The sequence below is a fragment of the Lacerta agilis genome, chromosome 5 (assembly GCF_009819535.1).
Source record: "Lacerta agilis isolate rLacAgi1 chromosome 5, rLacAgi1.pri, whole genome shotgun sequence".
Lineage (NCBI taxonomy): Eukaryota > Metazoa > Chordata > Lepidosauria > Squamata > Lacertidae > Lacerta > Lacerta agilis.
The window spans coordinates 58,286,955-58,299,358 of record NC_046316.1 but is presented as its reverse complement, the minus strand read 5'-3'; the positions used below and the strand labels follow the sequence as shown (position 1 = coordinate 58,299,358).

General features: G+C 37.9%; 1 protein-coding gene across 2 annotated transcripts in view; it reads right to left on the bottom strand.

The window, feature by feature from the left end:
* Nucleotides 1–12,404, bottom strand: part of STAG1 (stromal antigen 1) — a 112,080-nt gene that overhangs the window by 35,220 nt on the left and 64,456 nt on the right. For both annotated transcript variants that reach the window (XM_033150065.1, XM_033150066.1), the window contains 4 exons: nucleotides 11,077–11,241; nucleotides 9,065–9,161; nucleotides 1,566–1,642; nucleotides 286–490 (listed from right to left, as the gene is read on the bottom strand). In XM_033150065.1, coding sequence (XP_033005956.1) covers nucleotides 286–490; nucleotides 1,566–1,642; nucleotides 9,065–9,161; nucleotides 11,077–11,241 — 544 coding nt within the window. The remainder of the gene's footprint in view (nucleotides 1–285; nucleotides 491–1,565; nucleotides 1,643–9,064; nucleotides 9,162–11,076; nucleotides 11,242–12,404) is intronic.

Here is a 12,404-nt window from a genome sequence, read left to right as displayed (position 1 = left end):
AGTTTTTCTCCCACCTCAGTATTGTCCCTGTCATTTCCTTTCTCCCAGTCAGTGAAGAAAGTCAGTGGCTCCAACTGAATGTAGAAAACAATTGCCAGCTCATATAGCGGTACTGTCTTCATTGTGTTTATAGTCTTTTATTATTTATTTAAAGTGCTTATATACTGCCTTTCATCTCTGTGCTCCCAAGGCAGCTTACAAAACATAATTAGCTACATATACATAAAAGGATAAGTTAGCTTCTTATACAAAGGAGCATTATACTTTCCTTTAAGATGTACCTACCAGCAAGCGTACTGGTATGCCTAAAAGCTCGGACCTGTGAATCTGACAAACCAGTCAGAAGTGAGATCACTGTGTCCATCATATATTCATCATAAATGATGCTGTACTGACATTGTCGTATTAGAACTCCTATGAATTCACAAAAATTTGATCGAAATTTTTTCCACTGTGGCCCAGGCATTGTAAGTGGGTAATCACCACTGTCCTGAAGAAAGACAAAATGCACATACTATTTTTAACATAAGTTCAGATTTCAGCAGTCTCAACTTTTACATACAATTACTATACTGAGAGAATGCTATGTGTAAGAAACATATTTTAAGGGGAAAGATCACATTTCACTCACATTGTATCAAGACAAAAAAAAGGTTTCTAGATTAGAAAATATTCAACAGGGAGGATGCTTGAGACAAAATTAGAATTAGAATGTTGGCTCTTCCTGTCCTTGGCTCTGGCTCCACCCACTGCTGGTCTCCCCGCCTTCTGCTCTATCAGTCCCAATGGGCACCAGTCACAACTTGGGTGCTCTTTGATCCACCATTATCATTAGAGACTCAAGTAGTGATAGTGGCAGAAAGTACCTTTTACTAAGGCTGGTATCCCAGCTGCAATCCTATTTTGAAGTGGATAACCTGACTACACTGATCCATGCTCTGGCAATCTCCCATTTTTTTTTTTTAATTTCTGCAATACATTGTGGGGGGGGGCCTTTGAAGATGATCTAGCAACTTCAGCTGATGCAAAATCTAGCAATAATATTAATTGGGACACGGTGTTATGGACACTTCACACTGACCTATTTTACCTGCACTGGTTTCCAATTTATTTTTGCACCCAATTCAAGGTTCTGGTTTGGGTCTATGAAACTCTACAAGGTTTGCAACCCCAATACTTAACAGAATGCCTCTTCCTAGACAATACCCTGTTTCTGGTACCTGTGCCTGAAATCATCTACAGAAAACGCTCTCTGTGTGCCCTCTCAATCTGGAGCTTGGAGGGTAGACACAACAGAAGCCATTTAATGTTCATAGTAGTGCTAGGGAGATTGCTTCATCAACAAAATCATTTCTGCTTGTCTCTCTTTTCCTTCACCTGCATACTGTTCTCTCTCTGTGTGTGTGTCTTCTAACCATCACCACTCAGCAATTTGGGGGGGGGGGTGCAGGGGAAGGAGAACCACATTGTGTGAGCAGGACTTGTTGAATCTGGTCCTATCCTGGAGAACTCTTAGCACACTTTTACCTATAACTCAAAATATTTCAGAATGTTTAATACTATACCTCATCAAATTCTTCTGTCATTTTCCTGATTATTTCTGCATTCTGCATGTTCCTAAACATCTCAATCCTTACAGTGCCTGTAATAAAATGAATAAGCATAACATACATATTTTACTCCACTTAAAAGTTTTTCCTATATTGCATATCTAGATATTCTGAACTACCTATTAAAGAACATTATGGCAAATGAGGAGTCACATCAAATCCCATTGTACTGATTATGTCCGGTAGCCAGCAATAAAACTTGTGTATAACAGGAAATATAAGTGCAGCCTTTCACCAGTGAAACAGTAAGAGAGGACTTGTGTCTGTTTCTGAGGATTGGCTGTTCATCTTCTCTACTAAGAATGCTGAAGCTTATGAAACAGCCTGATTATACTAGACTATTTTAATGTGCTCTATGTGGGCCTGCCTTTAAAGAAGCTTTGACTGGTACTTGGCCACCATAAGCCTAGATGCTTATTGGGGCCCGAGAAGTCAGAGCATATAATATCTATATTGTACCAGCTACGTTAGTTACCTGTTGGTTTTGAGGCCCAATTTAAAGTGCTAGTGCGGATTTCTAACATTCTAAATAGTTTGAGATCAAGTTATGCTAAGGACTATCTGCATCCATATAAACTTGCCCTTAATACTGCCTCCAGATACCCTGATTAAGGGCCTGTCATCAGGATGGTTTTAAACCAGCCTTAAAGACCTCCTTATTTCAAGCTGCTTTTATAACTAATATTTGATTACTCTGAATCTGTTTTAAACTGCTGCAGTTCTAATGTTCTATTTGAAGCTGCTTGATTTAAAATGTTGATGTTTTAATGTTTAAGAACGTAAGAAAAGCCCAGTTAGATCAGGCCAAAGGTTCATCAAGCTCAACCTAATGCTCTTACAGTGGCCAACCACATGGCTATGGGAAGTCCTCCAACAAGACCTGGACGCAATGGTACTCTCCCCATTTCTGATTCCAGCAACTGGTATTGAGAAGCATCTTTCCTCCAACAGTGAAAACAGAATATACCCCTCATTCCACTGATAACCTTATCCTCCATGAATTTGTCTAGTCCTCTTTTATTCAAGTTGGTGGCCATCACTGTATCTTGTGGGAGCAAATTTCAAAGGTGCACCATGTGAAGAAGTACTGTCATTAATCTTCCAACATTCAGCTTCATTGGATGCCGCCACATTCCAGTATGAGAAAAGCTTCTTCCCATCTATTTTCTTCAAACCATGCATAATCTTAACAACTCTATCATATCCTCCATTAGTTGCCTTTCCCCCTAAAGTCTCAAATCTTGTAACCTTTCCTCATAGGAGAACTTCTCCAATCCTTTGATAATTTTGATGCCCTTCTCTGAACACTTTCCAAGCTCTACCATATTCTGGCATTATCAAGCATGTTGATAATAGCTCTACCGTATAATGGCATTATGATATTGGCAGTTTTATTTTCAATTCCTATTCTGTTTAATAATGATTCATTAATGGAATGGAATGAAAATAATAATTAGCTCCAACATGCAATTCACCTTTTTCACAGCTCAGCACACTGGGTAGATGTCTTCATTGAGCTATCCACTACAGTCCCACAGCCTCGTTCCTAGTCAATCACCACTAGTTTAGACGTCATTGGCATATATGTGAAATGTCCCATGTACATCCCCTCAATTTGCACAGAGTTAACTTCATTTACCATTTTACTGCCCATTCACCCAGTTTGGAGTTCCTCGCAATCACTTTTTGTATCATCTTGAACAATTTGGTGTCATCAAAACTGGGCAACCTTACTGCTCACTCCTAATTCTCTATTATTAATGATTAAGTTAACAAGAGCAAGTCTGAATACTGATACTTGGAGGACTCATATCTACATCTGGGTATAGGGCCGTATGTTTTTGTCCAGTCGTTCAGTCGTGTCCAACTCTTCATGACTCCATGGACCAGAGCACGCCAGGCACGCCTATCTTTCACTACCTCCCGCAGTTTGGCCAAACAGGGCAGTATATATATTCAATAAATAATAATAATAATCACTCTGCTTCATGTGGCTTAACCTATTACTGATCCACAAGAGAACATCCTCTCCTTTCCCATGACTAGTTTTTTTGAAATGTGACTGGATCACCTCTAATATATGCTTGTTGACCCTCTCAAAAAAACAACAACTCTTAGGACTTATCCTTGCAGAAGTCATGCTGGTTCTGCTTCTGAAACTCAATCTTCTACATGCTTGATAATTCTATCTTTAACAATGCTTGCTACTAGTTTTTACAAGAATAGATGTTAAGCAAATTGACCTGTAATTTTCCAGATCTCTCCTGCATTTCTTTCTTTCTTTCTTTTAAAAAAATTGATGTTTCATTGGCCACTTTCCAGTCTTCAATTATAGAAGCTATCTTAGAGATGTTACTTATTTTTGGAAGAAGGTCAGCAATTTCACACTGGGGTTCTTTGAGAAGTCTTGGATGGATGCCCAGTGATTTGTCAGTTTTTAATTTGTCATTAAGTCCTAGAACTGGCACCACTTTGGTTCCATAGACAGAGCACACAAATCTGATAATCTTCTGAGAAAATATGCACTCAGAAACATATTAATTAAAATAAACTCAAGGGGAATTGAACTTAAGTCCTTAAAATCTTAGGGAGCTGCCTTAGCACCACATTAAAGGACCAGAGAGAAAAGCAGTTAACAATGGAAGGCATATGCAATAATGTATCTCTCTTGGCCCTGGAAGCTGGAAGCAAATAGTCAAGGAGTATCATCCCAGACAGTAGATGACAATCATGATGACAGAAAGTTTAATATCAAGATTTTTGAAGTTACATGTGCAGAAAAATATAGCCAAGTGATGTTTCAGTACAAATGTCTGTCCAAATTCACTAATTTAGCTTCCCACACATGAGTTCTGCAGATAGAAAAGAGCCAACCAGATTTCTATAGCATCAAAATCTGCCATAATACAGTGGTACCCCGCTAGACGAATGCCTCGCAAGACGAAAAACTCGCTAGACGAAGGCATTCGTCTAGCGGAAGGCTGCCCCGCAAGACGGAAAAGTCTATGGGGCTGCCTCGCAAGACGAAAAATTTTCGTCTTTTTTTTTTTCCCGTTTTGCGGAGCGCGGCTGTCATTGCCGCTCCGCAAGACGAAAAACCCGCTAGACGAAAATTTTCGCAGAACGAATTATTTTCGTCTAGCGGGGCACCACTGTATAAAGAAAGGAAATGGTCAAGTAACAATCGTTTAATAAAACATACATTTTCTGCCCTCTTTTCCCCTGTAACATCAAAAACAAAGGAACATTTCTGTGACCTGACAAGTTAGGACCAGCAATGTAAACACACAAGGAAGGTTAGACCTATTTCATTAATATAAGTAGTAAGGCATGGGTCACACAAGGCATTTTCTTCATGCAAGCAGTCCCAAACTTTCCCCGGTATGTGCTTATTTGGACAAATATGAAACCTCTTAACTGGAAGAGCCTGGATGTGGATGCTAGCACTGCTCAAGACACAGCCCTAATTAGAATAAATGGGGGGGGGGACTTTGCTTGAGCACAATAGAAGTGCACACAAAAGCAAATTGAGTAACTATAAATGCTGAACTTTCTTAACAGGCTCTCACATTTTGTCTGCTTAGAGTTTAATATTAATGATGAAGCCATGGATGGATGGAGAAGTCTAGAGACATTCTGAGCTGGCAGAGATAAAGGACTCTGTGCACATCTTGGAGTGAATTTAGGGGGGAAACCTACCAAACCTCTGGCACTTTTCTTGGAAAAAGAATAGAAGAAGTGTAAATGAAAGGGACATTTAAAAAAAAAATCTGAATGTAAAACCACAGCAAATACAGCAGGAAATGGGAATGGAAGATATGGCACTGGGTGCCAATGAATATAAAGTAAGAAAATAATTATGAAATAAAGATTGAAAGACTTATTATTGTTTAATATGGAGGAATGGTTGTTGAATTTATTGAAGACAAAGCTGATATATTCAATTAGAGAAACGTTAGATTTATTAATAACAATAATTAGAGAACCCCTTTTGGACTTTTTGTGTAAAACAGAAAATGAATTAATCTTAAGACACCTGGGTTGAAAGATTTGGAAAATATTACCTAACAAAAAAATAGATCAGTTGGATGTCATTCTAGAGTTAATATTTTGAATGATTTCTTTTATGTAACTGACAGATGGAAAATTGGAAGTCCTTTTTATTTTTCCTCTTTTTTTCTTTCTGTCTTCCTTTGGTGTTTTCTTTTCTCTTTGTCTCTGTTTTTCTTTTTGTTTTTATTAGTTTATTTTATCTTACTGTATTATGAAAAATCTTCAATAAAAATCTTACTAAAAAAAATTATCGCCATCATTTTGTGAGGCTTTTTTTGTTTTGTTTTTCTGGTTTGCCTAGTCCTCCATTTACATATTCTCCTTTGACTTGGCGATCACTATTTATAGCCTGGCAATCTGCCCAGCATTCTATATTTACCATTGAAAGACACTAGGATTAGAATATCAACTGATATTCCTAAACATTCGGAAGTTCTGGTTACCTTGACAGAACAGGAATCGTGGAGGATAAATGTGAGGAGAAAATAACTGCAGTTGCATTGCAACAGTAAAAATACAACACTAGTCCTGTGGGCGGTGCACTTTTGTGCTATAATTTTAAAACAAAAATTAACATGTATGGGTCAGTCATGTTTCTAAAACTAGATTTAAACATTTCAGTCCTATGTCAGCCAAACATGTGTAGGGGCTGCACATATCTAGCTCATTGCTTTGCTTATACAGTACAGTATTGGCAGTCCCAGAGTCCCCTCTGAACAAACAAATCACATATTACACTCTCTGGGTTTGAGCCCATTTGGGACGGCTCTGGGCCAGATTTTGCAGAGGTTTGCAGTAGGGGGCTAGCAGAAGCAGATTTCCCTGCCCCTTCCTCATGGAAGATACCTGTGACTGATTTGGGGGAGAGAGGAATCCCCCTTCCCCCTACACCACAACTCACTCCATTCAACAGGAGTTGGAGACTGGATGGGGTGCTAGGGAAGGAGAAACAGCAAAGTCAGTTTCTGCCAATTCCCTTCTGTGGGCTTTTCTCTATGTCCAACATGTGCTAGTCTCAAAAACCAATCAGCAATGTATGAACATCACACAGAAAACCACACAGAACACCACCACAGTGCTTACCCTTAAGCAAAGTGAGTATACTATAATGGGTATAAAATCATGTGACAGCCATCATGTTTTCATATCCTCAGTTATTAGCTTTATCTGGTTCCAGGTGTTTGCTCCTGTCTTATTCCACTGGGATTTCTTAATAAAATGTTTTAAAAGTCATATTCCTTACAAAAATGATTTTGTCTGGGTAAAATGCAGTCTTGCAATGACCTTTCTCTGAACATGAGCTTGGTTGTATTAAATTAGCTGTGAGTTAAGTGTCTGGCTTCTAAGAATTCAAATTTATGTAATTTCTCGCTTTCCAAGTCTGTATTAGTGCTACATAACTTGGAGAACCATAAAAGTGACTAATTGTCCTAGGTAAAACTGTATTATTATTTTTAAATAATACAGGACAATTATTAATGTTCAAATATTAGTAGCAAGACCAGCTATCAATAATAGAAAAGCAATAATAGGATCAATAATCAAACAATTATTCATTGATTGCTGGCTTGACATATTTCCAGCAAAGCAAAAGAATTAATTCCAAGTGAAGTATTGTAGATACAGTGGTGTCCCTTTACCAGACACTGGAATCAGAAACTATCTGAGAATACTAGCCAAAAGATAATGGCCTAGATTTAAGATTAGTTTATAGAATGACATATAGATTTACTGTAATTATGATTCTCCCCCATACTGGATCTTATTCAGTATGCTTTCAGTCATATAATTCAACAAAATAGAACAATGCTTGGATAACTGTATTTTCCTTTACTTCTGAAAAAGGGCCAGGCAGTTTAAAACACAAAACGAAAACAACAAAGAGACTTAATAAAGCAGGCAGATTGTTACAGCCCTAGCTTCAACCAGATAATTTTAGCTCAGCTAATATTGCTGAGAATTCTGAAGCTTCTGAATTAAAATGATTTAAATCTACATTGTTCAAAATATAGTATGCCATAAAACCTGGTTTTATTGGCATGTGAAGCAGCATGACAAACTCAGCTAATGTGTTGAGGAAGGAAGGGAAGAAGAGAACAAAACACATGAAATAATAAAACCATCACTTGTAAAATTACAAGACATTGTAAATGGGGAAAAGAAAAATACCAGGAACCTTCAAGAAAATTGTATGTTCCAAGAGTGAATTGTTTATAATGCACGTGGATGCACATTCTCAGGATAATAATTAAACTACAAGAGACTGTGATTCTCTTTTGACTTTGAAATGCAGATTAAAAAAAAAACCTTTAATGTTGGGACTCTGGAAAAGCTCCTGACCCTTATTGGTTACATCAGAGTTATCTAAATATGCTGATTTGTCTGTCATATGAATGAACAGTAATTAACAAAAGACAAATGTGATTTTGCCACAAAACTCTTGCAACGTTGAAGTGCTTCTGTTTAGTTTTCCAACCATTCCATCCACACTATCCTAGTTTTCCTTCTCCGCCCCCAACAGTCACTCGGTAGTCTGCCCACTGAGCAGGGTCAACCCTCAGTGGCCCATTTGGGGATATGGAGGACTGGGTTCAGTCCTAGCTACATTAAAAACTTGCATTAAAAACTCTGTTCCATCCCTGGGGACATTTTAAAATAGCTTCTCAGTTCAGACCAGAAAATGGCATATCTAGACGATGAAACAGTTCTACTGTGACATTTTTATATCTTATGTGTCACTTTTTCCTTTCTTTCAAAGCACTCCATTCCCCCTTCCCACCAAAACATCAGTTTCCTCACAACTGTTGCTCACACAAGATTCCGTGTCATTGACCTCTTAGAGGGCATTGTTGTTGTTGTTGTTGATGATGTTGTTGTTGTTACCCCTGTTGTTGGGTTTTACTAAAAGGTGTTTTTTTTAAAACATTTGACAATCTCTGGGTTGCCACTAATCTGCTAATAATTCTCTTGTGCAGTGGTGGTGTAACTTTGGCTACATAACCACAAATATGAAAATACCTCATTCCATATTCTTTTCCATGCCCTTTAAAATACATTAGTTCTTTAACTTTGAAGAACAAGTTTCTTAACTATGGAGAAAGAAAATTACAAAATACGGCAGCTCAATTCTAGTTAAATAAAGCTCTTATATATTTACCAGGTACCTAAGCGTTAATACCTAAGCTTGATTATTCTTTCAAACATCTTGCTTATTTATTACCATTCTCTGTATAGATGTGTTCATACAGGAAAACACATGAATACATACTGTAATATACAAGTTATCTATCCAGGTTTTAGGTAACACACCACATATTATATTCCCCCTTCAAGAAACACATTGGATGATGAGTTATACAGATTTAGAACAGTTTTATAAAACTCTTATCATTTATCTGTACCTCGGCATCCTGAACACTGGATGAAGAAGTTGATTAAATCCAGAAGTGCTATGTCCCTATCTTGTTTATATGATTCAATCCAGTCATCCACTACAGACTGTCAATAAAAGAGAAGGTATATTCAGATATTCATATCAGAACTTCTTATTTAAAAAACCTTTTAGTTGTTTTCTTCAAAAAGTGCAAATGACATCCCATCTGTATAAACAGAACCCCTTGCAAGAGGGGAAGAGAGCTAACCCTCTCAGTTCAAAGGCCACATTTATCCATAGTCAACTCTTGGGGGGTATAAATTTGAGTGTACACAAGGAATCCAGTTAATTTCATTTAGGTCAGACTTCAGAGAATTACAATAAAAATTATAAGCATGCAGAACTAATGTGAGGAATAGTTCTAATTTGTCAGCAGTAACTCAAAGAAAGGAGGGGGGAAGCAATCTTATTTCAGGAAGTGTGTTTAGATGATATCCAACTCAAGTCATTGATGTGTCTGCTCTGAGAATGACTGGGTTGGATATCATCCTTAGTCTTTCTTCCATCACACAGAGAAACTGGACAACCTACTGATCAAAACCATATCCCACAGTGTCTGCTTCAACACACATATACTAAAACTGTAGCTCATATATAGAGCAACTATTTTTTTACTACTGTGCACACAGTATTTTGAGTCCAAGTGTCAAATTTAAAAGGTTTCCCATTATTTGGCGGATTGAGCATTTTGGATAAGTTAATGAAAGTATATTATGGCCTAATAGTATCTCTTCAAATGTGGCATGCCCACCTATTAATTTTGATATGTCTGCACAGCTGCCTCAAACGTATATTCAGCTGCTCTTTTCCTTAGGAAGACTGTGTACACTAGCCCTCAGTTGCTGTGTACCTTAGCTATTACTACCCCACCTCTACTGTACTCTCAAAATGTTAAAACAAAATCGAAAATTCTTTCTAGTAGCACCTTAGAGACCAACTGAGTTTGTTCCTGGTATGAGCTTTCGTGTGCATGCACACTTCTTCAGATACACACACGTGCATGCACACGAAATATATATTTCGTGTATATATATATAGATACACGTGCATGCACACGAAAGCTCATACCAGGAACAAACTCAGTTGGTCTCTAAGGTGCTACTAGAAAGAATTTTCGATTTTGTTTTGACTATGGCAGACCAACACGGCTACCCACCTGTATCTCAAAATGTTGATAGTTTCATCCAATGATTTTGTCTAAAATCTGGTCTACACATATGTAGACCCACAATACAGTCACCTACACAGTAGTAAATAACATCCCTGAAGTTCAGCCATTTACCATTGCAAGTTGCTTTTTTCTCATACAATTTAAAAAAACGGCTGTGACAAAAAGTATTCCCTGAAATTTCATACTAATTCCTGTGTTTGGGGTACTTTTTGTGCCAATAGAATAAATTGGGATTCTTTAAAAAGTCCCATGGGGGTTTTCAAACAAAAACTAATCTAAGGAAATAGACTTAGATAACATGGGCTTGTTTGGGTACATTTAACTACCCCACGGTACATTTTAATTTGGTTTGGAATAAAAAAAAGTCCTTCACAACCTTTTTTTTAATTGTTTGAAATAATTATTTAAGAACTGCAGTGAATGCCAACAATCACAGAATTTGTTATTTATTTAAGATATAAATACATACTTGGAGGGACTCAATAGAAAACAATAGTAAGTTACAAATACTGGTTTACAACCAGTAATCTGGTAACAAAAAGGAATCATCTCTTAAGAATACCTTTAAAACTCATTACTAATTGAGATTCCCTATTCCCATATAATCAAGATAACCCCACCCCACCCTCTCGCATAAAGCCACTATAGTTGCACTTGGTCAATGTGTTTCCTTACTGGGAATTTACCCAGCTGTTCCTTCAAGTACTTTGTGGTGCCAACTACCAGAATACTTTTCTGGAAATGTACTAGGGTTCTAAATCTAGTTTTTAAAATTTAACAGAGCCTGCAACAGGCACCCATAATTTTACCTGCATAGCACTTTTGCCCAACTTCACCACCTCAAACAAAGTGACAGGTTCCCCTTCTCCATTTTGCTGTGGGTGACCATTAGCTCTTCCTCGACCTGTTCCTCTTATTCCAGTTTCAGAACGGAATTTTTCTGCTGGAGTCTTTCGAGGCTTCTTATTGGCAGACTGGGAAACAGAAGAGCAGGAGAAAGAACTTTGATGTCTTTATATCATTCAGTTCCTTATACTTAAAGTTGTATTACGGAGAGTCCAGAGTTTTGAATTATCAGCAAGAAAAACAGTGCATTTTAAATATGCATCTTCATTATTCATTTCCCTTCTATATGGCTTTATATTTCAAAGGGGAAAAAATCTCAAGACATTAGCAAAACATGACAAACCAATTGCTTACCTTAAGTTCACAGGGCTGGATCCAGAGATAAACATGCCAAACGTGGCTGACAGAACTTGACTTTTGCTCCTGCTGCTAGCTCCTCAATCTCCAAAAAAAAACTTCTTTCAAGGGTCAGAGGGACTTATAGAATGGAATGAGTATGGCAGGGATCCCTGGTGAGGCAGCTTCTCACACAAAGCATCGCCTCCTAATTTTTGAGAAATCCCCATTCCTTTCCAGCCCTCCTCACCAAAGAATAACAGGGTTCCCTATTCTTTAGTTCTAGCTCTTGGGAGGAAGTTCTGAGGGAGAGAAGCAGGACAAGGAAAGTCTGTTTCTGCCAATCCTTTGACATGCTTAGCTCTGGATCAAAGCCATTAGATTTAAACATATATAATATGTATTTTATTATTATTTTCATAAGCAGCTTTGCTCATCTCAGAAGAGCAGGATGGATGGATAGATGCAGGGCTTCTTTCAAGCCTTAACTCACTGGAACTGAGTTCTGGCACCTCTATAGTGTAGCGGCTGCACACCAGAGGCAGCAGGCAGCACAGCGAAGAGGAGAAGCTATTTTGCAGAAAGCTCAACAACCCTGGTTGGTTGCTCCCTTAAAAAACCTGGATGGATATATGTATGAATGAAAGGAATGCCACACAGTAGATAGTTCTCCCAGTTCAACATTTCCACTAACCATGAAGTACTTTGTAAAGAGGCACTACTTTAAATTTGTTTAGGTAGCTAACGCCCATGATCACAAAGTTTAAAAATGAAAATTGGGAGAAGGCTACAAAACTCGAGTTGAACATTTTGGTCATGTATTATGGCCTTATTTCCAGCTACAAAACCCAAAAAGTAGAATAGAAAAACAAACAGGGATATTATAATCCAGGGGTCAGCAAACTTTTTCAGCAGGGGGGCCACTGTCCCTCAGACCTTGTGGGGGGCTGGACTA